This window comes from Atractosteus spatula, chromosome 8, assembly GCF_055471065.1.
Source record: "Atractosteus spatula isolate fAtrSpa1 chromosome 8, fAtrSpa1.hap1, whole genome shotgun sequence".
NCBI classification, from domain to species: Eukaryota; Metazoa; Chordata; class Actinopteri; order Semionotiformes; family Lepisosteidae; genus Atractosteus; species Atractosteus spatula.
In genome coordinates, this window is record NC_142713.1 from 54,199,698 (window position 1) to 54,227,466 (window position 27,769).

The 27,769-nt window shown below is 46.8% G+C and overlaps 1 protein-coding gene across 2 annotated transcripts in view; it reads left to right on the top strand.

The window, feature by feature from the left end:
• The window catches only part of plxnb2b (plexin b2b), a 112,118-nt gene that overhangs the window by 62,442 nt on the left and 21,907 nt on the right, over window positions 1-27,769 (top strand). For both annotated transcript variants that reach the window (XM_088924302.1, XM_088924301.1), the window contains exons 2-16: window positions 10,069-11,195; window positions 12,023-12,211; window positions 12,719-12,838; window positions 13,102-13,202; window positions 14,850-14,976; window positions 15,608-15,764; window positions 16,561-16,675; window positions 17,038-17,149; window positions 18,479-18,580; window positions 19,740-19,832; window positions 22,143-22,230; window positions 23,690-23,850; window positions 24,798-24,946; window positions 25,838-25,943; window positions 26,646-26,782. In XM_088924302.1, coding sequence (XP_088780428.1) covers window positions 10,071-11,195; window positions 12,023-12,211; window positions 12,719-12,838; window positions 13,102-13,202; window positions 14,850-14,976; window positions 15,608-15,764; window positions 16,561-16,675; window positions 17,038-17,149; window positions 18,479-18,580; window positions 19,740-19,832; window positions 22,143-22,230; window positions 23,690-23,850; window positions 24,798-24,946; window positions 25,838-25,943; window positions 26,646-26,782 — 2,882 coding nt within the window. In that variant the 5' untranslated portion in view covers window positions 10,069-10,070. The remainder of the gene's footprint in view (window positions 1-10,068; window positions 11,196-12,022; window positions 12,212-12,718; window positions 12,839-13,101; window positions 13,203-14,849; window positions 14,977-15,607; window positions 15,765-16,560; window positions 16,676-17,037; window positions 17,150-18,478; window positions 18,581-19,739; window positions 19,833-22,142; window positions 22,231-23,689; window positions 23,851-24,797; window positions 24,947-25,837; window positions 25,944-26,645; window positions 26,783-27,769) is intronic.

A 27,769-nucleotide genomic window follows, 5' to 3' on the forward strand; every position in this document is an offset into this window, starting at 1 on the left:
CCTTTATTCTCTGTCTTTTGAAAGGTTCTGAAAATACAAGGCTTTAACCTGCCTGTCGCAGGACAGTGCTCGTGCTGGAGGCTGTAGTGGTCACCTCTCTGAGAGAGGGCTCTCATCGGGGTTCAGGGGATTAAAGCTGCATTAGGATTTCGCTCTGCAAATACGCACAGGTGCCAAACAATAGTGGATGTTGTTTAGCTTTTACACAAGCACTGTTTGTTTTAGCTCTTGGGTAGAGCTTGAGACAATCAGGAGTTTTGAAAGGCGTTTGCAGAAAGAGGCTGAAGAGGAGGGATTTCCCCTGGGGAATCTCCTTCATTGTGCAAGCGCTGGGCACCTCAGGGTACTGAGTTTACCGCCCTGTGTAGCCGACTGTAGGATATAACAAGAGCTCGCCTCCCATTGTGTGGACTTAAAAACGGAACGGTGGAGTCGGATAAGCTCATCTAAGACTTAGACGACCGCCGACTGAAGTGGGTTTGTGAATATCGTTCTCTTTTAGCGCTTAAGGTCCCCACACCATTCCAGTGTCCGGTCGTACCGTGATCAAATCAATTTCACTGCGGGTCACAGCGGCCGCCACCACCGCTGACTGTCGCACCAATTGGGGTACGTTTTTAGATCGGTACAGCCCCACACTACAGTAGCTATCAGCGGGTGAATAAAGCACCGCTCTGGGTGGGTGTGTGGGGAGGTCCGCGGTGTCGCCAGGCTGTGCTGTTGCGGCCTCCTCGAGGACCTGGCGCCATCAGGACCAGCTGGAGCTGCTTGGCCCTTTTCTCCCGAGCGTTCGCGCGGGTCTGCCTGACGGTAAGATCGCTGGAGAGGGAGGTGTTGGCAGGGCTACTGTATCCCTGCTCCCACTTCAGCCAAATACCTGCTGAAGACTTGGGGGCTGAGCTCAGGCTGCCCAGAAGAGAGGAGGAGCAGACCCTAGGCCCTGCGTGCACCTCCAGTACACATGTATACTGGTCCATGTCTACACCCACGTCATACAGAGCCTTGCGCCTGCATTCAGCCCCACAGCTATGAATGCACAGCGGTGGGGGCCTTCAGCACCTTCTGTGACGTCTGAAAGTCATTTCTTGCACCTGAACTAATTTAGTCGTGCCATATGAGAGGGGCATAAATAGTTATGCAATTAACATTTTCATTTTGGAAAGTTTCTGCAGATTTTGCTGACTTTTAAGTTCTTGTCCCGTGAACGTGTTCGGTGTGATCCATTCAGGTATTGATTCAAAAGGCTCATTCTTTTTTTAAAGAAAGTGTCCGGTTCGTTCGTAAATCAGCAGGATTAGACACCCCTGGAGGAGTGTGAATACTTTTCCAAAGCGCTGTGGATACAGTCTCAGATGATTTGGGGGCATTCTGCAGTTGTGTTGGGTGCTTGGCTTTCAAATCCTCTCGTATCAAAAAGCGTTATAAACAGCAGCTGTAGCAAAGGGAGGACCTTCCTGTTGTTTCTGACCAAGTGCTGCTCAAAGTGGAATATGTGTACCTCCTGTCGCCAGGTATAGAAAGGACAGCGCGTATCCAAACAGTTGAACGAAATCTGTTCAATTAAAAACACAGGAAGAAAAACCCACTAATGCAGTTTTACTGTTTGTACAAGTCCTGTGGCTCACACACGCCTTCACTACAGCACAGCAGCAAATCTGTGGCTTTTGAAAACGTATCGGCGCAGCTGCTAACTTCTCTTCTAAATCCTAACCGTGTTTGATAGGTGTGAAATGTGATGGGGACCCTTTGTTTAGGGGGGAGCTGCCACCAACACAGGGGCGACGCTGGTGAAAATCCTGTTCTGTAGTCAGAAGTGATATCAACAGCAATCAGGGGAGCCTAGCAAATGTACTGTGCAGGGCTTAAGTTTTAATTTGCATCCAATTTGAGTTCTTTCCCCCCCTCCTCTGGGTATCTGTGTTCGGCGAAACGGTGGATAATGCCGGCCTCTCTTTCCGAGTGACTCAGACAGGCGCACAGACGGAGGGATTATCTCCGCGTCTCCGCGGCCCGCCTTTCACTCGCTTTCGCATGGCACCTGGGAGTCGCGAGCGGTTGTCTTCATCTGTCCGTCCGGGCCGATGGGGAACGAGAATCGGCAAAAAAACAGGAAAAACAAAACCTGCCGAGATCCGCCCGGATGAGACGGAGGCGGTTTTCAATAAGGGCTGCGCGTCTCCAGTTCTCTCGCCTTCACACTTCGTCCGTGTCGTTGTACTCCGCTGTTGCTCTGTCGTGACGGGCTGTTGTCGTGAATCCTGCCCCGGGGGTGAGAATCTTTTCAGATCAGCTGCTGGAATATGAAAGCGGCGTCTCGGAGTGCCTGGTGCTCTCGGCTCTGGACACACAACTGAAATTATTATCCTCTGCCGGTCCGTCTGGGAGACCGTGACACAGAAATAAATGCGCTGTCAGCTCTGTCATTAAGGGCACTTGTACATCCGGCCATCTGATCTTGCTGCAGGAGTGACAGGGATGTTCTGAGCAGTTATCCGCTAGTTTTGAGTGGCTGTCCTGCGGGATAATGTCCTGTTGAGTCACAGAAGAGCAGCAGCACTGTGTAATTCGGGCATGTTTACAGGAAACCACAGCTCCCACGGCTCTGTAGACAGTGCCCTGACCCGCTTTCTCAATACTGCAACACGTTGTCTTTGTGCCAGGAATCTCAGATGGCACAGGGAGGCCCCTTTTCAGTTCTGCCGAGTCGCACAGGGGTCCGAGGGTCCGAGATGAGGGAGTGTCAACTGCCAGCCCTGTCGCCCAGAGCCGATGGGAGGGGGCTTTGTGGGTACAGACCAGAGGGGCAGGGGGGAACACATTCTTCCCGTGCTGAAGTTACACACATCTCCTACACCAGGGATCCCCTGAACTGCTTCTGGAGAACCCCTTTCCAGTAGGCTCCAGAGCTATCGCCAAATCCCGAAGACCTGGAGCAGTCTGTGATAGTTTTTCAGGTGCCATTGTTTAGAGATCATTTGACCCAAAAAACACTGAATCGTGAATGATGCTCTTAATCTTAATAAATCAGGGGATTGTGGTTGTGAGACACTGGATGGGGGCTCTCCAGGACCAGGGCAGGTGACCACTGTTCTACACTGATACAGTTCTCTGTCCAGCACTGCTGTGCGATGGGATGAAACTCCCATGTCATGCTTGTACCTGCACTGCGAACTCTGAAATGCGTCCAGACTAAGATATTGGCCTGGAGAAGCTCTGTGCAGAAACATCCTGCCCTGCCCTGGTGACTTACTATTATTCACACTTAATTAACTATTTTAAACACAATGCGTAGCTCTTCTTGCGCTTATGCATTAGTCCAGACAGTCGTAGGCGGTATTGGAAAGTCCCCCTGAGATTATCGTGTCATCACATCGCTTTCAATAACCGGTTCTCCGATTCAGGGTCCTGGGAGGCTGGAGCCTGTCCCAGGAAGCACTGGGCGCAAGGTGGGATACCCTGGACGGGATGCCAGGCTATCGCAGGGCACACACACAGAGACAAACAGACACGCAGGCACTAATGGCATTTACTGAAGCCCGTTAACCTACCAGCATGTCATCTGGACTGTGGGAGGAAAACTACACAAACGTGAGGAGGAACATGCAAACTCCACCCAGATAGCACCCCAGCTCTGGAATTGAACCCAGGGGTCCTAGCGCTGCGAGGCAGCAATGCTAACCACTGCGCCACCGTTCCACCCCACCTTCCTACAATTATATCTGATGGAAACATCCAAATGGGTCCTTTTCGATTTCACACAATACTTGCTTTGCATGCGCTTCGAACAGAGTCCCAGGCTTTTGATGCTGGAGGACATGGGAGGTACAGTGGTGTGATTCCTTCTGGTTGAAATCGGAGCTCCTGGCTGCACGTCGAAGCCAGGTTTCCTTACGTACGCTGAGCGAGTGTTGGGTGCAGTCTGGCATAGACACACCTCTTCCATTCTGAGCCTGCAGCCCTGCAACATTCCCAACGTGATCAAATTCCCGGGTGTCTAGATGCCCAGGGCTAGAGCGACCCAAGAAGAGGAGGGGATAGTGGGCAGAACAGCGGGCGAGAACGTGTGTTGGGGAGCAGGAGGCAATGTGAGGGACCCCAGTTAGATGTAGGAGAGGTCTTGCCCAGAATAAACAAAGCCGTCTCTCTGTTACCGGGTTGTGAAAGTGCTCGGTCAGCGCCTGTGAGTCACAGGGTTTTACAAGGGAGCTTCAACCACAGATCACGAGGGTTTTTCTCGGTGGCGTGGGCGCTGTGCAGGGGGTACAGGGCTGCTGGTGAAGGGCCTGGCAGGGGGCTGCCTCAGCCCCATCAGTGCTCCAGGGGAGGCAGGAGAAACCACTGACGGACCCACTAGGTACAGTGGCGCCAGGGGACTGGGGCTCGGAGTCAGTGAGCTGACTGGTCCCGGTCTGCTCTCCCAGGGGAGCCACTCTTGGCTCCACTGCTGCCCGGGGAGGAACAGTGAGCTCCCAGACTGGCACCGAAAACAGATGCCAGCCTCCGCGGGCAGGCTGATCGGTTTAACTCCGGCCCACTCCCTGGAGTGCTTACTCACCCCCGCCGAAGGGATACTGCCCTGTGTGCCAAGTAACACTAATCCGCGTAACCGCCGTGGCTTCCCTCCTGGTCGTTGCTGGCGTGATAACGACGGCTAAGTGGCGCAGGTGTTCTTGCTCAGAGCTGGCCTTTGTCTGCGAGACACGGAGTCGGTGGGGAGAAGTAGAAAGAAGCCAGTCTCGGCCGACGGGCCTGTCCAAGGAGAAAGAAAACGCGCTGAGACGCCCACCTCGGGCTGCTTTCAGGTGTGTGCAGGTGTGCCCTGGAGTGAAAATTGGCAAGGCGGGTTTTGCTACTGATTTGTCCGCTGGAGAGGCGTCTCATAGTTTTCTCCGCTCGTGACGAGACTGAAACAGAAGATAAAGGCGAAGCTTTGTTTCCTGAGGTAAGCTTGTATTTTTGGGGTGGGGGGAGGGAAAGTGCCGTGTTTGAGAAAAGCAACTTCCCTTTGTGCCGGCACTGCTGCATGCTGGGAAGCCCGTGCTATTTTAATTCTTGAGGGCTTTCGGTTGCCCAAGGCTTTCAACATGGGAGGTGAAGTTTTATTCAGAAACGGTCGGTATGCAGCCCCCGTGCCGAGCATCCTGTCCTCCTCCTCCTGCTCCCTGGCCGGCTGCCCCTGCGATCGGTGTAAACTCAGCCGGCCTGACCTGATGGCCGAGTGCGGCGCAGGGAGTCTCTGTGGTGTTGCAGCGCCCCCTGCAGGACTCTGCACACACTGCAGCGGAGTGGAATGCTGCTGTTCTGAGTCGTGTCAGGAATTTTTGCCCCCTCGGCGCCGTCATGAATTTCAAAGCCTTACCAAGGTGAAACAGGGAAGAAAGTGTTCCCCAAGGGAGGGTGCGTGCAGCGTTGAAAGTCCTCACCTTTCGCATCCTGCTTTATTGAAAGAGATGGCTCACAAGCTGTTGATCTGAAGGGAGTTCACTGGTTCATCTTGTTGCAGGGATATACATGCAAACCAAGAGTGCATTAATTATAATGAGACTGAGGGCTTTGCACAACTTCCTGGGAACCTGCTGCAGGACTGAGTATATTACTATTTTGTGCATAGACTTGTAAACTACCTGAGTACAAGTTTAGCACGCTCCTCTGTAATTTAAATGGTGATGGGTTCGCTGTGTATTCTGCGATCGGGACCACACAGTGGTTTTCAGTACCTCAGGAGAGCCCCCAGTCCAGCAGAGTTTATTTAGTAACTGCCTGGTTACTCCCCTTGAAATCACCAGTTTGTTTAAGACCTGGAACAATTCCATTGTGCTCAATTGAGCAGGCGATGTGTTAAATTAAACCAGTATACCCCACAACCCTGAAGGACCAGCATTATCTTGAGTTAAAGGCTTGTTTAATTCACCAGTACTTTCCTGGACTCCCAGTCTTCTACTGGGTCAGGGTTCTCTAGAAGCAGGGTCATGGGATATTTCTATATACACAATTTCATTTCAGTTGCTACTAAAAATAAAATCTGTACTCTTTGGGCGATACTTTTTCACTGCCATTCCTCGGCCTGCTCCTTGTCAGTGGGTAGGTTAGAGTGTAAGAGGTGGCCTGGGGGGAATGGTGTTGGCCTGTACCTGCCAGGGGGCAGCCTCAGTCAGGGCTGGCTGTGCTGGAGTCGGGGAGGGAGGCTCTCGGGGATAAAGTTTCCTGAAGCAGGGAGGAGAAGGAGGGTTTTGAAGGTCGGGAATGTGTTTCCACACAATCAGACCTCATTCCAGGCGCCGCTGGAGAGGAAAGGAGGGCCTGGCCTGTCTGCAGGTGTGGAGGATAAGGTGAACCTGCAGACTGCTCAGCGGGTTGGATTTAGTACAGGTGCCGTCAGTAATGCTGTAGTTCCTGACAGCAGAACATAGTCGCCGGTACAGAAATCATTTGCACTTTGTTTATTAGGGTGTGCGTTCTTTTCAGAGTCATGACTTGCATCAAACTTTAAGTATGCTGACATACCTTAGATAGTTTTTATTGACTAATTTTCCTGATGACCTAATATTCATTATTATTATTAGTAGTAGTCCTTACACTTATATAGCGCTCTTCTGGACACTCCACTCAAAGCGCTTTACAGGTAATGGGGGATCCCCTCCACCAGCACCAGTGTGCAGCCCCACCTGGATGATGTGACAGCAGCCATAGTGCTCCAGTACACACACAGCTCTCAGTGGGGAGGAGAGCAGAGTGATGCAGCCAGTTCAGAGACGATTATTGGGAGGCCATGACTGGTAAAGACCAGGGGGAATTTTAGCCTGGACACTGGGGTAACACCCCTACTCTTTTCAAGCAACACTGAAACATTTTTAATGACCACAGAGAGTCAAGACCTTCGTTTATTGTCTCATCTTAAGGACAGTGCCTTTTCACAGTATTGTGTCCCTGTCACCATACTGGGGCTTTAGGACCCACACAGAAATACAGGGTGAGCGCCCCCTACTGTCCCTCCGAACACCTCCTCCGGCAGCAACCTTAGTCTCCCATCCAGGCTCACTCAACACCTGCTGAGCTTCAGTGGGCTGCCAGATATGAGAGGAGGGGTGACATAGCTGCTGGCAGTACACTACAAAGTAGTGCAATATGATATACGGAATTTGCCCTTGTGCTTCCTGAAGGATCTCTCCTCTCTTGAAGAGAGAGTGGCCGTGAGGAGAGCTTGGCTGCCTGTCGAGGGCTCAGCCTGAAGGCCGCGTTACCAAGGCCGGCTGTTTTGGGGCATGTCGCCCTCGCACCCGGCTCCGGCTTTTTTTGAAGGGCAGAGAAGCGGCAAAGGGGAGCGCAGAAGGGGGCTTTTCGGATCACTTTGTAGGATCCACTGTGAAAGCCGAACGGGGGGGGGGGGAGAGTGGACGTGCTTTTTTGTTCCGATCATGCTCGTGCTAATCCGTCTGCAACTCTTGTTGAATATCTGTAGAGGAAGTATGCCAGCCGCTTAAAAGCAGATTGCCTGACCCGCATACCTGTGTCAAGCATAAATGAGTTTCAATTTAAACATTAACCCAGCAAGAAATTTGTTTTAGGTGCATGAGGGTTTGTACAGTTCTTTCAACATAATTCATGTAATGTTTAAAATATATATATATAAAAGACAGGCATCAACATGTTTCACTGACGCACAACGCACGTTTTATGGTTTGGTTGGTTTATTTTTAATTCCATTATTATTCGAATAAAGATTAGGCCCGTAAGACACAACTCCACTGTTTCAGTTTACGTGAAATAAGAATCTCCTTTTTCTCAAGGTGACTTTTATTTGGCACTATTGTAACGTTGTTTAGTTGTGTGGAGAACTGAATTATTATGAATCAAGCACTTCATAATGAAATGCTGTATTTCCGCAGTCATAACAGTGGTATGTAATGGTTAATGAGAGGAATTTGCGATATTCAAAGGAGGCAAACGCCAGTGCCTTTAATCAGTAACCACTGAAGAGAGGTACTGTTGACAGAACAGGGTCAAAGGTCCTCACACCTATGTTCCTCTAATGATACTCTCGAAACCGTGGGAATAGTTTCGTTTCGCCGAGTAAATTCCACGTCGCTCTTTTCCAATGTGACAAGTGTAACTTTAACAAGCCGATAAAAAGCGCTCAAGTGTGTCGAAATACTTTTTGACGAAGTTTTTAATTCATTTGCCGACTTGAACCAAAATCCCTTCCCCCACCCCTCCGGGAAAAAAAAAGGAGTTGGGGAAAACCAGCCCCCACCGCCACCACCTCCACTCCCTTCGGAAAATGCCCCTGGGTTACCCCCCCCCTCTCCAAGAGGTGTGCTTAGCGACATCACACGAAGGCGAAGGCGGCACCCACATTTTTAATAAAGCTGGATTTTGAAAAGCCTGTCACCTGCGGCGCATAGCAACCGGTACTTAAAAACCTAATTATTAACCCGCGTCTGGAAAGATGTGCCTAGCTCGAGCAGTTATCCCAGAGGCACGGAGGGATTTCAAATGAGCAGAAAAGTGAGTAGCCGTGTCCATTTCGGTAACTTCAGAAAAGGCCAGTAAGCGAGAGAGAGGAGACATATCCAACCCAAAGAGACTGAACGCTCCCTTAGCTCTTAAACGGCAACAAGTATAGCTTGTTCTAGTGGTGACGCCAGCAAAAAAAAAAAAGTGGTGATCTGCCTTGCCTTGAAATGGAGATAGCGCTTAGACCCCGGTTTAAAACTAGCTGGGAAAAAAAAAATCAAGTGTAGAGTCTTTAAATACTTTTTATATTGTGGAATTGTTTACATTCCAGATATTTTATTGAGTGTGTGTGCTTGAAGTACTCTGTCAAGTACTACCGTAAAAAGGTTGCTCGTCTTGCAGTTCTGGAAACGGGGATTGGAAGGTGAACTTGGTGCTGAAAAAAATTCAGGTGTTTGTCGAGATGGGTGTGCAAACGGAGTACCTTTCTGTGATGATGTCAAACAGTAACCAGGCGGTTACTAGATAAATATCAGGTGCTTTTAAAGACGTTTTGCTTTTATTGTATGTGTAGTTCTCAGTTTCCCCCGGGAGATGTGTTCCTGAAAAAAGTAGTGTAATTCCAAAAACCGTAAATAAAATCCACTTCCCCACAGGATTGTCTATAAATGAGGGGGTGGGTTCTGGGTCCACTTCCTACCAGAGTATTAAACTACCCAATAAAACCACATACACATTGATTCACCCAAGATTTTTCTGTAACTGTACTTAAATTGTTCTGTAAAAGTACTTAAATTCATTGTGTGGTAATGTTTATCAGTGTGAAAGCTAACAGGGAGACTGTTGATCGTGGTGGGTGGCAAACGGTGTGGAAAATGCAGGGGTCGTGTGCCCACAGACACTTCTGAACTTACCAACAAGCTCCTGTCCTCCTTTTTATCTCCGTTCATACGTTTATTTTAAATTCTTATTAGTAACATTGCAATGCTTTTTCTTTAGGCTTTTAGCTGATAATTGAGTGGTTTACTTCAGAATTGTATTTATTAAATGTTAAGGCTGACAGTTTTGTTTTGTTAGGCAATGTTTTATTTTCATTTTTTTTGTGTTAAAGTTTAGGATTTTAACACACAGTTGCTTGCTTTTGGAGTTCTGTTTATTTTATTGTTGATTTTAAACAATTTAAACATGTTACTGACTCAGAAAATGAAGACCTTTTATTTAGTAAGCACAACACGTGGGAAGACAACCGTCTGTGTGTCACCCAAGTCATGCTACTCATCCCAGCATGCAACCGGGCACTTGTAGTGCGTCATCTCCAGCACTCCGTCAAGGGGACTTTTGCTGACTGCAGCCACCCGTTTTAAAATGAGAAATAATTTGTCCTTAATCAGGAAATGGTATATATTTTTGAGGCATGTTGAGTGTAAAAGGTGCACATTAAGAGTGACTAAATTATATGCTGCCTGTATATCGGAACTCGCACACACTAACTTGTGTGTAGGACAAAACTACTTTCTGTTCATTTCTTGTCTGAAGAAGTTGGCAAACAAGGAACAGAAAGGTGCAAGACGAAGATACAGTTCTAAAAAAAATCTCTGTGCTCTTTTGCTGTAGAAATGGGGTGCTGGCCTGGAGCTCTCTGCCTGCTGCTGGGTTTCTGCCTGGGCTGCTCTGTGGCAGAACCAAACGAGCACTTCGCCACGGAGAAGGAGATCATCAACAACGTCGTGCAGGACCCACGCACAGGACGCGTGTATCTGGGTGCAGTCAATGGGATCTACCAGTTAAACTCCGTCCTCCAGAAAGAGAAGTACAGGGAAACGGGCCCAAAGGACGACAACCCTTCCTGTATCCCCCCCATCACAAGGGCGTGTGACGCCAAGCCCACAAACAACACCAACAAGCTGCTGCTGGTGCACGAGAGCAACGGCTCCCTGATAGTGTGCGGGAGTCTCTTCAGGGGGATCTGCTCCCTGCTGAACCTCTCCAACATCGAGGACGTGATTTACTACAGTGAGGACAAAGGGGAAAGGGCTTTCGTGGTGAGCGCTGATGAGACGGTGTCAGTGGTGGGAGTGATGTCCACTCTGATGAAGGAGGAGGAAAACCTGACTGTCTTCTTAGTTGGGAAGAGCTATGATGGGAGCCACGATAATTCCAAGTTAATCAGCACCCGGATTCTTAAGAATTACAGGGATTGGGTGGTTTTTGAAAATTTAGTTGAGGCCCCTGTGCAGACGAGCTCCTATGTCCTAAAGTACAAACACGACTTCCGCTACGCCTTCAAGGACGAGGGATTTGTCTACTTCCTGTTCTCTCGCACAAATGGCAAGAACGATAAGAACTACACCTTTATCTCGCGGCTGTGTGAGAATGACAGCCATTACTACTCCTACACGGAGCTCCAGCTGAACTGCAGCGAGGCGGGCACTGCTCTGAACCAGTATAGCAAGGTGCAGGCTGCCTACATCACTTCCCCTGGGGAGCAGCTGGCCAGCATCATGAGCCAGTCCAGCAGGAATGGCCGTGTGACGGCCCAGGACAAGGTGCTGTTTGTGGTCATGAGCACCGATTCGGACTCTAAACAGCAGAGCTCTGCCCTCTGCATGTACCCGCTGAAGGCCATCAATGCCAAACTGGCACAGATCATCAGCTCTTGTTACTCTGAAGGAGGCAATATTAATGGGGAGCAAGCTGTTTACACCCCATATTCAGAGGCTCTACACTGTACTTCGGGTAATGTAAGTAACTTTTTAAGTTATGTTTTTCTCCTACATACTGTATACGTTGCACAGTACTGGAAACAATGGCTCAGTGGAGCAGTGAAATATTGGAAACACAGGTGAAGCCATGTGCATCACAGACAGTAACACCAGGGGACACTGACGTCACCAGTGCTCAGCAGAGGATATGAGGTGCTTGGTTAGAGTGTGTAGTCTGGTCAGCTTCACTGATGATAGTTCTGTCACCTGTATGTCCATTCAATTTGCTTAACAGTGGTCAGTTTGCTCAGCTGGATTAGGCCACCTATGTTTATAACCAACATGTATATAATCTTTTTGGATCACAACCACAATTCACACTCATACAGGTGTGTTTAACCTTGCTGTTGGACAGCAAACTTGCACAGAAAAAACCTGGAATTGCAGTACAGAAGAGAAGGCAAGGTAGACATTTTCATCACGTGTTGTTTTATAGAGAGGTTGGATAGATTGTCGTTCAGTTGCAGAGTGATGTGCTGTAGCATGTAAATTAAGTTAGAATGCATCGGTATTAATATTCCACAGTTTGCACACTTGTTAAAAACATTGTTGGAGCTCTCAAATAAGTGCTTGACTTTTCAGTTTTTATTCTCTTGTACTACTGGAGATGGTATCATCAATACATTGTTTTCAGGCTCATTTTAAGACAGGTGCTGCCCATGAAGACACAAAATCAGAGACATTTGTTGATATAAATAACCCATTTCCTGCCGATTGAAAGGGTTTCAAAACCAGTGGCTGTAAAGACTTCACAGTGTGTCATCTGCCTCTGTGTTGACTCTGACTCTGACTTTTGTGCCCATCAGAAAGTCCCGATAGATTCCTACCCTTGTGGTGCCGACTTCCTGCCCTCTCCGCTGGCTGGCATGCCTGCTTTCGCAGTTTCCTCAGAGGCTGTTTTCCACAGCAAGGACCAGCTGACCGCAGTGGCTGTGTCCGTGGAGAATGGCCACTCCATCGCCTTCCTGGGCACCAGCGCTGGGATGATTTGCAAGGTGAGAAACGTGCTGAGAGCATGTGAGCTCTCAACAGGGGTCCACACCATGAACAAGACAGGCCGGCACCTTGAACTCCTGCCAGCTCCCTGTGGTTTAGTGTGACACGGTGATCGCTGTGAATGGATCTCTCTGGATACCCAGGACCTGGACAATGAACTCCACTTCCTTCTGCTGCTGCAGATACAGCCCGTATCTCCCAGTGGGATGGTGACGTCCACCTCATGGCAAAGCCTAGACGGTGACCCGTTCATCTGCAGGAATAATGGATCTTGATCCTGTTACAGGGAGACAAGAACTCACCGTGCAGTTCTGTGTTGTTTAGACATAGGTTTATTAAACAAGACTTTTAATCAGCTCAGTGGGGATTCCTCAGTTCCACATGACAGCTGATCTGTCCTCTGTCTCTAACATGAACATGAAAGCTGAGTTTCGACCCAAACCACAGACCATTCTCTGCGCTGTAGCAAGGACAGGCTCTGTAACTCCTTCCTCCCTGTGCTGCAGGTGCATCTGGCCAACGTCAGTAAGCGGTACGAGAACATAACTGTGGGGAACACCAGAGTGAACAAGAACCTCTTCTTTGCCAAGAGCTGGAGACACATTTACGTCACCACAGAGAAAAAGGTAACGTTTCTCTTTCACAGCTGGAAAATCTCACCCCAAAACTCTTACATTGCAAAATCCACATGGCATAATCTTGTCATGGCCAAGTCTTCAGCTGTAATTTCTTGATTGAATGTTACAGAGGACCTCAGAATATCCTGAGAGTAGTCCTTCCTCCCATTCTTCAGCAAAGCGCCGCGGCGTATTTTAGCCCCTTGAGTGCTGAAGGTGCTCAGGCCTCCGGGCTCATCTTCTTCCCCGGCCGGGGCTGTGCTGTGTTGCAGATCACTCGATTGCCCGTGCAGCAGTGCCACCAGAGAAAGAGCTGCCAGGCCTGTGTGGCACCGAAGGACCCGTACTGTGGCTGGTGTGTGATGGAGGGGAGGTGAGTCCAGCCTGCAGGACAGATAGGACGGGGTGGGCGTAGCTGATCTCTGCAAACAGTGAGACTCAGATGGGTGCTGGACAGTGGATCTGGTGTGTGGTCAGTGATCTTGACCCCTTTATCTTGTGTGCGTGTGTGGTGGACCTCTGTTTCCAAGGATCTGTCCCTAATTTTTACCTGTACTGGTCTGAGACATACCCTAACAAACAGCTCTCTTGGAGTATTAGCCCTTCTTCAATGCAAGGTTTCTTTTTATATTTACTGTATGTGTGCTTGGTCTTTAGGTAAGTTAGACTGCTGATGATGCTTATTGTACAGTATAGACTGTAGATACAGTAGACTGTTGATGATGGAATATCAGTGTCTTTACTCAGTCTGTGCAGTGCAGAAGCATTCCCTCGAAAGGCTCCCAGTTTTGTTTCTTGTTTTCTTACCCTCAAACACCATGCCAATGCGTAAGTGTGAATTCACATGCTGAACTATAAAATAAATTTCCGTGTTTTTGAAGTGGCAGAGAAGACTGGGAAGCTGAACGTTTGGTGTGGAAGCCTGATACTTTTGTCTCCGTGGCAAATGAAGGTGTACTTGACCGTGGCAAGCTCACGTTGACTCAGACAAACACCAATAGGCAATTCTAGGAGAGAGTTCGTCAACCAAATTGCCAGATTCTTTTGTAAAATCTGGCAGCAAAACGGAGGATACTGTTATTGCACCCGAGGGGATTTATGGATTTCACACAGTTAAACATCATCACAGTTACTTTACCAATGAACATAAAGAGTGGGATATTTTGAAAACCCTCTCCATCCTCACCCCCTTCCCAGATAAGGCAATAGGAAAGTTCCTCAGGGTGTCCTCTTTTTTTGATGTTCAAATATGGTAACCCTAGTGGCCGATGTATAATCCTCCTCGTCCTCAACGGGTGTGCGTGATCTATCGGAGCTGGCGTCGGTACTCTTGGCGTCTGTTCCTTTCAGCCATGAGATGATTCTTGATTTTTGCGAGGTATTCATTTTCGATCACTTGTTCTGTTGGTGAATGTGGCGCTAAGCTGTGTCTCTGAAAGCTCCAGAGGAGTATGAACACTCAAGTATTAGCGCGTGCTGTATCGACGTAGCTAAGTACGTAGGCTGCATATTTGACACACAAACTCATTTTATTAAAATAGAAAATATGAAAATCTGTCTCAAGCTTTCTGAAACCGATTAAGTAAATTAAAGATGAAAAATTTACATTATTTTTAATTTATCAATTTTTAATTCCTGATTTTTTAGTGCACACAGCAAATTTCTAGGGTCATTTGGCGTACCACCTGGGGGTGCGCCGTAAGCATACCACAGTTTGAGAATTGCTGATCTACACTGTTTGTGATGCCGATTGTGCAGTACAGGCTGTAGGTGATCTAGACTGTTGGTGATGCCGATTGTGCAGTACAGGCAGTAGGTGATCTAGACTGTTGGTGATGCCGATTGTGCAGTACAGGCAGTAGGTGATCTAGACTGTTGGTGATGCCGATTGTGCAGTACAGGCAGTAGGTGATCTAGACTGTTGGTGATGCCGGTTGTACAGTACAGGCAGTAGTTGATCTACACTGTTGGTGATGCCTGTTGTGTAGTTCAGGCTGACCAGCAGACTCTCTCCCTGCAGATGCACCAGGAAGGCAGAGTGCAGCAGAGCCCAGGAGGCCAACCACTGGATCTGGAGCCCCAGTGGGACATGTGTCCAGATCACAGACTTCAACCCACCCAACCTCAGCCGCAGGAAGACAGGGAATGTAAGAGCTCTGTCACTGGGACTGGGAACTTATGGGAATGCCTCCTTAAACATGAATTACCAGTATGGTTAGAAGCTCATTAGAGCTCCTAATGAGAAGAATACAGGATGAGTAGCAGTGAACTGTCTTAAATGTTTCTTTTTTAATGTTTAAAGGTTCAGAGCAACAAGGGTGCCTTTCATTGTCAGTGAGACTCATTTTTCTGTTTTGGTAGCAGTAAAGATCAAATAAAGTATTTTTGTATGAATTTGTGTTTGAGAAAGTGGAATGTTTGATGTGTTAGGTGCTTTGTAGCACTCCCAGCCAGATGATCTCAGGTGTGGCTGGCTCAGAGCTTGCCTGCAGTCTGCGTTTTGTGATTGAGTCCTTTTTCCTCTTGTGTTCCCTGAACTGTGCTCCTCCGTTTACTAGGACGTCCTTCCTGTAAAGCAACTTATCTGTGTGAGCACAAAGGCTCCACGGCCGAAACGTCTTTTCTCTCTACTTCTCAGTGTGGAATGTACAAAGCTCTTCCCTCGAACCCCTTTTCAAAATTTTCAAACAAGACTGTGTGTGGCCCTTACCCGTAATGATGTGTATTTACCGATATGTTGCATGTGCAAGTAAAGCTTCTGTTTCATTTCATTGCCAGGTGCACCTTACTCTTTCTCCTCTCCCTGCCATTAAGGACAGTGACGAGCTGAAGTGTAATTTTGGGGTGTCTAACAGTGTAGCTAAGTACGAAAATGACCAGATTGTCTGCTCTCTCCCTGAGCCCTCCCTCATCCCTCCAACTCCTGGAAACCAAGGTAATCTCTCCCGTCCTCAGCTCACTGCTACTGCACACCGGGGGGCCAGAATACAGACAGAATACAGGCTCTGCACATCTGTGGATTGACTTGGCTTTGTACTGGCCTTGTCTGGCAACAATGGGAATTTCAAACCATTTAAACGTAAGATACACTCCTGACTGATTGCCTCACCGCATAAAGCTGACACCCAGCTGGTCTGCCTGCACCCAGTAATCTATTCTAGACGAAATCTAGCACTGGTGCAAAACCTGACCTTTCCTTCTATGTGCTTGCTGGGATTAATTAGAAATAATTGTTGGTACTGACCTTCTTGTACTGGACCTTTTAAAATTGCAAAGACTGCAGTGCAACAATGGTTGTGCTCACAGGTACTGTAGACAAATTGGTTTGATCACATATAGGGGTGGTGTGCGTGCTTTAATTACCAGTGCCAAGTCTAAAGTAAAGGTTTTATGCTAGCACAGTAAAAGACCAGGTAACTTATTAGCTCATAAACGTGTGTTGTTCAGTGCCTTTAATTCTTAATCAGCTCATTTATTTTTAATAATAAATAATAATACATTTAACTTATATAGCACATCATTACCATTAATCACAATGTGCTTCTCATTAAAAAAAAAATTAAAGGGGAGGTAAGGAACTTTTAAGATGTATTGAAGGTCTCAGCTGCAGCTGCTTGTCTGAGATGCTCAGGGAGGCTGTTGCAGAAGGGAGGTGCCGGGACGGCGGAGACGGCACAGTCCCCCCACTCTGCGTGCTTTTATTCAGGCGGGCCATTTTTTTCTGTTTTCAGATTTTGTTGCACTGAATGTGACCCTGATCTCTGTAAACGGGTCCGTCCAGATCGCCGCCAGGAAGTACAAGTTCTACGACTGCAGCGCGGCGATGAAGAAGGACCGAAACACACCGTGAGTGTCTCCTCAGGGCCCGCCGAGCCCCGTCTGCGGTGGCTCTGGGCGGATCCCCCGCGAGCAGCTGCTTCACCAGAGCTGTCGTGCGTGTTACTGGGTTCGGGGACGGTGAGAGAAGGGCACAGCTCTGAACACACAAGGACGGGTTTTCAGGAAACTTGCCCTTTTCAAGCCCTGGAACAAAGAACCAGATGTGTGTGTGTTTTTGTCAGGTCGACACAGACAGTGATCACTGAAATGGTGTTGTTGTGGGGCAGCATTGATTGGGAAAGTGCAAGGAGTTTGTAGAACGTCTCTGTGGCGGTACGCTGTCCAGGTGTCAAGAGGTCACGTGTCTTTTCTCTGTTTGCACACCTCAGGTGCATGTCATGTGTAACCAGCTCGTGGAACTGTCAGTGGAACACAGGGACGCACACCTGCAGCGAGAGCGATGACACCTCTGCCGACATGAACATCATCAGGAACACACAGGTAAGAGCAGAGTCCTGAACAAGTGGCACAGTTGTGTCCTCACAGCCTCTACCCAAGCTTCTCTAAAGAAATGTCTGGATGAGGGCTTTAGGTAAATTAGCTACTGTCACATGGGCTGGGTGGGCTACATGGCCTCCTTCCTAACAGGGGCATCAGCTCATAAGAATGGCTTTAATTGTTGATTCTATGTTACTGATGTCATTTTAATTAGTCGATCGTTCGTGATCGTTAGTGCTGGTAGAATAAACAACAGATGAGGTTGTTAGGGAGAGTGGCACAGGCGATGAGGTAAGGTTGATATGTTAAATTGAAAATCGAAAATGTCAGGGTATGATAGTCCGGGCAGGATTGTCTACTTGCAGAGCTCCACATGCAGTGGTTGATGGGAACCTAACTGCATGCTGCTGCATTGACCTCACTTCCTGTCCTTCCTGTGGGCTCAACCGACATGACAACATTCCAGCAGCACAGCACACATCCTTCATGCTGCTTGTGTAACAGCAGCTTTCCTTCACGAGGGGAAAGTGACAGTTATACTGTGGATAACCCACTATCTGGATACGAGTCCCATTGAACATTTCTGGGTCGAGCTGGGAGGATGTGTGACAAGCAGGGCTCAGAGACCAGTGACCAGTGACCAGTGACCAGGCACATAAGACAGCATGTGGATCCAATAAGACAGCATGTGGATCCAAATAGGCAGCTTGCATTAACTTGCAGCAGTGGCCACATTCTACTAACCTGTGACTCTCACAGCAGGCCCCTTGCTGATCAACCCTGTTAATAAGTGTTAATCAGCATGATAACCTACCAATGTATGTTCAGTAATGTTTCAGGCTACCTTCTATTAAAGATTGTCATTTTCATAATTGAGTCTTAAGATTTTATTGTTTAATGTATTTTACTTTAAAACTTCTGAGCTTGCTTTTTCCCCACTCCTCGTTTCAGTGCCTTGGTAAAGATTATTGGCATGTTGTATAAGAAAAACACAACTGAAATGATCAACTAGATAATGATAGAAATTATATTTTAGTCCTTATTTGTCGTCTGTTTAACAAAGCTATTATGTGGCACTCTCTGGGGGAGCATGGGTATTGATTCCTGATGCTTACAATGTAAAGAAAATGTTTGGCTTGGTTGAGTAAAGTTATTTTCCTCCTGTGTTCAGAAGGCAAAATAGAGAGACCTTTGACAACAGGTTGTCAGCACATGGAGGCCAGTGCTACAGACTCCAGAGGCAGGTGGGAAAAGTGGGTGGTGATGAAAGGGTTAAAGGTGAATGAAAACATGAACATCCTTTCATTTTTTTATATCTGTTTTCTGGCAAAGGGAGAAAATTGTCCACAGTTTGAGAATCCACATCCTCAGCAGATACCTGTAGGACATAAGACCCCCATCACTTTTGAGGGCCGTAATCTGGACATTGAGCAGGTAAGGAGACAAGCACTTTGATAACTAATTATTCTTTTTTTAAAGGAAAAAAAATAACCTAAATAAAATAATCTGCCAGCTGGTACTCTGGCACAGGTCTGTATTATTGCTGTTTTTAATTAGTTTTGTTATATTGCGGTGGTGGTCATGTGGGTGATACTATTTATGTAAGAGGCTGTGCAGGGCTGTCCTCAGTGGTTGAGAAATGCAGGCTTCATAGCTGTCTCGCTAATTAGACGCGGTGTTGGGTTCGCTCTCGGGCCGGAGAGCCACATGCACTTTCTTTGAGCCGACGCTGAATTCACCACAAAGCAGGGCCTGAAAACTGAGCGTTACTCATGATGACAGAGATGCTCTATTTAAAAGGGTTTGGTTTTTAATTAGGAATGTAATCACTGGCCTCTACTTCATCAGTCACCCTGAATCATGAATTGAAAGACTACATAGTCTCTTCACTAGGGCCATATTCTACTTGATGATATTGTTTTGGCTTTAAACCTTAGCAGAACTTTGCAAAACCCCACTCGTGCCCATACTGGCAGCGCTGGGTCATGGTCCAGCTGTAAAGACTTCTGCAGTTCTTGACAATTGACTTAAAACGAATGGCGCTGAACCTCCCAGTCACATTGCATCATTGTCTTAAACTAGAAGAGCAGCTGAACACGCTGACTGCAAGGGATTTCCAACACGTATATTCAATCTGGGTTCATGTGAAGTGTGTTGGAGGTTTCTTTAACACTAGAGGGATTTTGTCCTGTTCTTTGCGGTAGATTACTTCTACACTGAACTCTGTGCAGGAGGAAATAGCTTGCTGCAGCTGTTAATACAAATCAGCTTTATCTTGTTTTGACATTCCTTGTGATACAGGCGGTACATGACTAGGTTAACATGCACCTGTATTTACTCTAATACTTCACACGCTGTAATTACTGTGAGTAATACTATGTGTAAGGTGTGTGTGTGTTCCACTTCTGTCATCTTGACAGAACCATAAATATTTCTAAGAGGCTTTGAACACATGAAAGGAACCATTTAAGAATAGTGTTTTTACTGTATTTATTGGAACTTAATATTATTAATACTTAATAACATAATATTGTTCTCTTTGCATTACATGGTAAGCTCCTTTAAATACCAGATTTGTTTTGTTCTTCTTTAGGGTAAGAAATTTAAGATTGGCACAGAGTTAATGGAGGGTGAAGAGGACGTCACATCTACAGGAGGTTCAAGCTTCAGATTTCCTGGATTTAAGGTCATTATTGTGTTCTTTACATCAGCATGTGGGTGCGAATGTAAAGTGAAACATTGCTGTGAGGTACTTGTGTGGTACTCCACTCGGATTGCTTCAGTGAAATGCACTGCCATAACTGTGGGTACATGTGTAAATTGCTTTTAGGTAGAAGAACCAGTTGCACATTTCTGAATTAATTAAATGTGTATGTCACGTTTATTGTAATGATCGCCCGGAATTATTCAGTCTTGGGGTGCCAGCAGGCCTGGGCCCAGATGTTACAGAAAGGCAACATCACGTCAGCTCATGTAGGTGGTGTAGGTGAACCAGGAAGCTGACACTCTGGACTCAAAATGTCAGACCTTACATTATTGTCCCAGCTGGGGAAATTTACTTTGCCAGCAGGTAAAAGACACAACTTAATACACAATGCATTTAACGCAGTATGACCCCATTAACTAATAAGAGGCATACCTGTATGATGAGAAAGAAAAATATATAAATATATTTTATACAGTGTATATATAAAAATTGAAGTCAAATATTTAGTCAGCTGTCAAAATTAGCAGAAAATGTAAGCAGAAAATGATCAGAATTAATAGCTGTGAGAATAAAAGATAAGTTAGTTCTATTGCATTTGAATCTAGGCAGTCTAAATCAACACCCAGATGGAGGGAGCTCAAGTTCACCAACCCGGCAGTGTTGCAATACAGGACACTGTGGTGCCAGCTTTGTGCTGGACATGTTAAAACTCGATCTTGCTTAGTTGTAACATTTAAAATCCGATGCCGTTAAATCGGCAAGAATAGGGGTGCTGATTCCGGAGGAGCTGGCTTTCTCAGATCAGGGTGTTTTTTTTCTTCCACATGTATTGTGAAACCTGCCAGCGTGTCAGCCTCAGGCTCCTGGCCTGGTCTTGCACTGGAATCTCTTTCTGACAGGTGATGTGATTATACAGCTGTTTGTGAAACCACTTCAGGGCTTGGGAGAAGTTCACAAGAAATTACAGTGAGGCCTCAGGCGTTGTGACTGCTGGCTCCATTCCAGGCTGTGCCTCTCACTTCACTTCACATTACTGGGACTGAGCCCTGTCTCTTCAGACCTGGCTGTCCGTGTGCTGAGCTTTCAAACCAAGGACTCAGCAGGAGGGCTCAGGCAGGTTTCGAACCCTGGTCCCTTGAAGATGGAGCTGGTCTTTTAACCACTAGCATTGTTGTAGTTTAGAATCGCCCCTTATTTTCATCATATCCCCCTGATTTGGCATCGCCAGCTGCGTGTTTTTTTTCACGCCTTGACACCCGGCTGAGATCCCCACGGCCACACAGAGGGGCGAAAGAGGAAGAGACTTCTCCGGCCCGCCTGTCCTCACTCCCTCATTTTTTTTTTAACATGTCACGGGCTGGAAACCCCCCGTACTGGAGAATCACTACTGCCTGGAGGAGAGACGTGTTCCTCACCCACAGCACTGCACGCCTGCAGTCACCCAGGTGGCCACAGGGGGGGCGCTGTGGCACCTCGAGCTGAGACCGTTCTGGCCGACTCTTCTTCCCACCCTACTCTCGGCAGTGCTCAGCCAACAGTGGCGTGCCGCTTTGTGCATCGTTAGCGACGTGACCCAGGCTCGAACCCTGATCACAGAGCTGGAGCTGCACTGAGCCACTGGGCAGGCCCGACAGTGGGAGGGTTTGTGGTGATTGAGCTGTAATGCTGCTCTTTGTCACACAAGTAACACAGCTGCAAAGAGCAGGGCTGTCCCGGCACCAGCAGAGGGAGCGGCGCGGGTTCGAGTGATGCCATGCAGATCGTCCTTAGCTGCCACACGGAGTTGTGGCACCAGCTGGGTTCACTGTGGCGCCAACTGAGCTCCTTGATCATTCCGAAAGAGTAATTCCCAGTCTGGTGATACTCCTGCCATAGGCAAAGATCACGATTCCTCCTGTTGTTGTTCATGATATGTGGAATATTCATCTGCTGTTGTCGCACCCTCCTGTGGCTTCAGGTGGTACCATTTCCCACATGCCTTCAACTGAGCTGACCAGTTAATCCAGGCCCGTTTTTACAGGTTCGAAAATGGAACATCGAACCTCACAATAAGACAAACATTTGCCAGTCTGAATGCTTACATGGTAACTAAGCTGAAGCTCAAAACAAAGAGTGTCAAAATCAAAAGTTTAATTCTTCATTTTCAGATATTGCAGATTATATTATGGTCGGTAACTGCATTTAGAGAAAAATTCTGTGCTGTGTTTCTGACAGAACTTTACAAAATATACAAGTAGTAATGCATATTTAACAATGTAACAAACACTTTGCCCTTGTTGTTCTGTGTAGTTCTCCTACGACAAAGGCCAGACAGTAGATCTCTTGTTCTATGTACAAGAAGATGGAACTAATCACCGGATTGACAGTACTCTGAATGGTGAGTCGGCTCTTCTGCAGGTGATCAGTTATCATTCGTACCTCAAAGCAAGGATGGAGTTATACATATTAGTTCAGGTGGCTAGCTGCGTCAGCATGCGGAGGCTGTAAAGGATCAAGTCATAGGTTCTTTCCATGCTGAAAAGAGAAGAAAGGAAACACAACGTGGAGCCTTCTTCACACACCTGAAGAAGGCTCCACGGCCGAAACATTGTGTTTTCTTTCTTCTCTTTTCAGCATGGAATAAACCTATTACGTTATACATATTATACACATATAAAATCATCATACTTCAACTCTGATAATGGTTTTGCCTCCTGTGTTTTGTTGGAGGGTGGGGACAGCCTTTTCTCTGCCAGCAGTTGCACAGAAAATGTTATTTTTCTTCTGTGTGCGTTTCCTTCACCACAGTCAGTGACGGGCAACTGCAACAGAAGACAGTCAAAGGGGAACTGCAGTCTCTATTTCTCAGACCAGTTATTATATCTGGGTCACAAAATAAATGTATTAACAGCATCGCAAAATTGTACAAATTCTGAATTAAGCACAAAATTGTGAACTTTGTGAAAGTACTGTATGGCTTCTATGTTGTCGCAACACTGCTGGTCTCACCACGGACGAGAGCGAGAGTTCTCAAGAGCGCAAGAATTGTAGTTGTGTGGCCCTTCCTGCTCACTAGTCACTGTACTGACTGACATAATGGATGTACGAGCATATAAGCACAGGCTGTGCAGCAGATATTTCACTGCAGAAATGCTCCAATGTGATCTCCATAAATTGTTAACGAGTAAGGTGTATTTGTAGGCAAAACCTTTTCGAACTCGAGAGCTATATTTCTGTTGGATTAAAAGAGATGTATTCAGAAGCCTGCTTGTTTACAATGTAATAGGGCCGCTTCACCTCACCGGGCATTTGGTTGCCTCATTCTGAAGCGCTGCTCAGACCTGACAATTTGGTCTATTTTGTGATGTAAATTGGAAGTTTTACACATAACTGTGAATATTTTGCTTCCATTGCAGTTTGAAATGCATTCATCAATGCCGATTCTTTCTAACCCCAAAATATAAAAAGTGGCATTGCAGTTCCCCTTGAACAAACTAAAGGAGGTTATTTGGCTCATCCCATCTCGTTAGTTACTGTAGGTTCTTAGTAGCTAATTGCTCCAAGGATCATGTTCAGATTTTTCTTGAAAGCAGCCAGGGTATCAGCTTCAGAGACTTAACTGGATGGCATGTGCGGCACTCACGCAAGCCTGTTCGTAAAGAAGAGCCACCTGTTCTCGGTTTTAATGCACTTTCATGTAGTTTTCACCTGTGCCCTCTGGCTCAGGTTTCACTGTTCATTCTGAAGAAGCCCACTGGGTTGACTTACTCAGTGCCTTTGAGGATTTTGCTAAATGATAAATGAATACTTGTCATTTTGCTTGCTTTCTAACAACCTCTCGATCCCTCCCTTCCCAGTGACTCTGTACAACTGCTCGTTTGGCCGTGAGGACTGCAGCCTGTGTAAGAGCGCAGACCCGCAGTACAACTGCGTGTGGTGTGGCACCACCAGTTCCTGCATCTATAAGCAGCTGTGCTCAGATGAGATACAGGAGTGCCCTGTGCCCCGGATCACAGACGTGAGTACTCGGGGCTTGCTCTGTCCCCTTCTCGTGAGCGGCGAAGTGTCACAGGGTCCGATCTGGAGAGTCCCTTGGCAGCTGATTGATCTAATTCTGATTGGGCACTAATCACCAAAACCAGGACGCAGGAAGCAGGAAAATGTTCTGTTTCTGTGAAGGTGTCAGTTCAGTTAGTGAGGTTGTCAGGGACATGCTATGTTATATTGCTGGATGCTTACAAGTTCCTGTTCTTCTTTTTCATTATTTTAGCAGATGCCCTAATTCAGGGCTCTTTACATCACATAAAATGTAAATATGAGCTAAAGTGTATCTCATTTTATTTTCAGACTTACTCGCCAAAGCTTTCTCTTTCCTGAGCATTTTTTATTTTAGATAAAAAGGTTAATGTGAGCCAAAAGTATAGAATTTCAGCTTTTGTTTCTGGGGTATTATTTTGCATACATGTTTACAGCGGTGTCATTTGTTGTGTTCAGGTGAGTATTAGGACCAATAGCTGGCAGGCGCATCAGAATGCTCAGTTGTTCCATTGTATTGTACTAATTGTGAAAGCCTGAAAGAGCAATGAATGAACAACCTCTATGGTTTACTTTGTTGGCCTACCTCTTCAGTTAGATGGCTCAAAACAAGATGAAGACTAGAGAGTTGTCTATGACAGGTAAGCAAGCATTTGTGAAGATGAGAGCAAAGAAAATTACAGTTGGGACCGTTGCAGAGAGACTGGGAATCACAGCAATATGGAAAGTCTCGAACAATGAAGAAACTAGTGAAGGAGGAAGTAACATAATGTCATAATGTGTATTATGACGGATTTTCCTATGCCCATTTCCTTTCTTGGTTAACGGTCTTAGTGTTATTCTCAGCGACAGCCCCATGTGTGGCTGTCTCTTGGAGAATTGCAGAGTGACGCTCAGGCTGTGCTAATGTGAGCCTGCTCTCTGCTCCAGATTATTCCTCACTACGGGCCTCTGGAAGGGGGCATTGCAGTGACCATCAAGGGATCCAACCTGGGGATCCGCAAGGAGGACATTAGAAGGATCACGGTGGCCGGCGTGGAGTGCAAACATGAGCCAGAGCGATACTCAGTGTCCACCAGGTATGGTACCAAGAGAGCAGTGGGTTGTGGGAAGGGTGTCCATTGTGGTCTGGCAGCCCACTGAAGCTCAGCAGGTGTGAACTTGCTCAGTACCTGGATGGGAGACCTCCTGGGAAAAACTAAGGTTGCTGGTGGAAGAGGTATTAGAGGGGCCAGTAGGGGGCGCTCACCCTACGGTCTGTGTGGGTCCTAATGCCCCAGTTTGGTAATGGGGACACTATACTTTAAAAAGGCGCTGTTTTTTGGATGAGACATAAAGCCCGACTCTCTGTGGTCATTAAAAATCCCAGGTTGTTTCTTGAAAAGAGTAGGGGTGTTAATTCTGGAGTCCTGGCCAAATTTCCCCCTGGCCTTTATCAAACATGGCCTTCTAATTAACCCCACCTGTGAACTGGCTTCATCACTCTGTCACACTGAGAGCTGGTGTGTGGGGAGCATTCTGTAGCACTATGGCTGCCGTTGCATCATCCAGGTGGGGCTGCACATTGGTGGTGGTGGAGGAGAGTCCCTATTACCTGTAAAGCTCTTTGAGTGGAGTGTCCATAAAAGCACTATAGAAGTTTAAGGAATTATTATTAATTATTGCCACCATTTTCCAGCTCTTCAGGCTTTAATGAGACATGGAAATCCTGCAGCCCTGATGTAATGTCATCTCAGGCAGTTAAAACCTGAGAGAGAAACCATGAGAGAAGGCTTCTGGTTCTCCTTCCACCTGAGCCCTAGGTTATCTCATTGAACTCAGTGTTTGCTTAACTGGACAAGGTGCTGCCTTGCCTTGTTCTTGAGAAGCAGAGTTTTACAGAGACCTAGAAACCCTGCTGGACAGTGGCCATTACGGGTCGCCTCCCCTCAGTCCGCTGAGCCACTCTGAACTCCACTTTCTCTTCCCAGCGTCATCTGTGAGATCGGCCCCGTCCCCAGAAGCTTGATGGGTAAGGTGGTGGTGGAGGTGGGCGATGGGAAGACTGGATCGTCTACGAAAGAGTTCACTTATAGGGTAAGAACAGCCCACCAGGGCCTGCTCTGTACCCCTTTACACAAAGGATTTTTACTCAAAACAGTGTCCACATTCAGATTTGTGGCAGATATGAGCCTTTGGCCAGATCACTGTGCAAGACAGATTTTGTGTTGTAGTATTAGCTCTGTATTCCTTTACTAATTAACAGGAACACTAAAGGTGGTGAAATTTGCCCATGACATTACAGAATGCCCTGCCCTACCTACCTAATTAAACATAATTACTGCTTCGTGTATAAGAGTCCAAGAATTTGATGTTGGATTAAAGGTTTGCCTGCAGCTGACTGCAGTGCTGCAGATGTCGATGAACAGCACTTGTTGCCCGAGACATACCAGTGCGTTCCATACGCAAGACATCATGAGGAACAGGGTGAACTGCAGCTTCAGAAAAGAAAACTGTGGTTATCTGGTCCCAGATTCGTTGGAATTTATCAAAGCAGGATGAGTTGCTTCGTGCCACAAAACATTCTTGTGGAATTAACTTCAGTAATGAAAAAATTCTGAAGATGGGACTTGAAAATGACGAATGAAATCTTATGGGGCTAATATCTGCACATACGAATAAACCCGGGGAATGCATTATCTGTTAAAAAATGGTCAAGTCGTGCTGGAGCTGTTGGTGTGCAGTGGTGCCAGCGCCTGCTTTGTGTTATAGAGTTTATTTTCTGCCCTTCACTTCCAGGATCCTGTACCAACAGCGGTCAGCCCAAACAAGGGCCCGATGGCAGGGGGGACAGTAATCACCATCTCGGGGGAATTCCTGGACACAGCCACCAAAGAGGATCTCAAGATTACCGTGGGCGACGTGGAGTGCACAGAGTAAGCTTGCCATTAGGTCAGGGGAACTGTGTTCTCCCCAGCCCTGGCAGCAGTGCTGCAGGAGAGACCGGAAAGTGAGGGATGTGGCTGCATAGACCCCCCTGGTTTTTGACGTGCTCCCTGTTGAAACCCAGTGTGACAGACCCCAGCTGTCAGGTGGCTTAAGGGATGCAGTGAAAGACCGTAGCAGCCAAAATATCCTCTCGGTTTCCGAGATTATATGAAATCCAACAATCAACAGCTCTTTATATACCAGAAACTCCTTTAATTGCCTTTAACCATATAATTGTGAGAATGTTTTGTAACCCTTCACCAATTATCCAATTAATTAATCTTCACCCACTGTGTCTATTTACAGTGATTAGAGGCCTTTAGCATCCCCTGGTGGCAGGTCAGCTGTAATTCCAGGCTTTGCTAAGTGAGCCTGCAACACCTAGTATAAAAGACCTGTTTAGCAGCTAACATATAACAGCATTCTTTCCTGATAAAAGGGATTATGGAGAAAGTTAACACATTATTAAATTATAAACAACGTGTCTTAACAGCTAGTGTCTGGTTTGTCTCTTGGTATTTTGTCGTAGATCAGCTCATAATCATGAAAGAAAATGGTTTACTCTTGTCCTAGAACTTCTTCTAGAAAAGACCCTTCTGTAAACATCACGCATTTCTCCATCAGTGTCAGCTTATTTTATATAGCAGCTCTACAGCAGTTTTAGGAGAGTGGAAAGCGCTAGTGATGATATCAGCCTGAATTAAAGCATTTCATACTGATGAGATGGGAGGGTGCCTGCTCTGTAGCTCGCAGATGTACATGGCTTATAGCTTGTTAATGCCTTCAGGTTTAAACACACAACACAGTGGAATCCTGAATAACAGTAAGGGACTGCGGCTCTTCATCCAGTCCAGTTCAGCTCATGTTTCTGGATTCCTTGCTAATTCCACTCAGATCAGATGTGATATATTTAGATAAAGTGTATTTATTTGAAC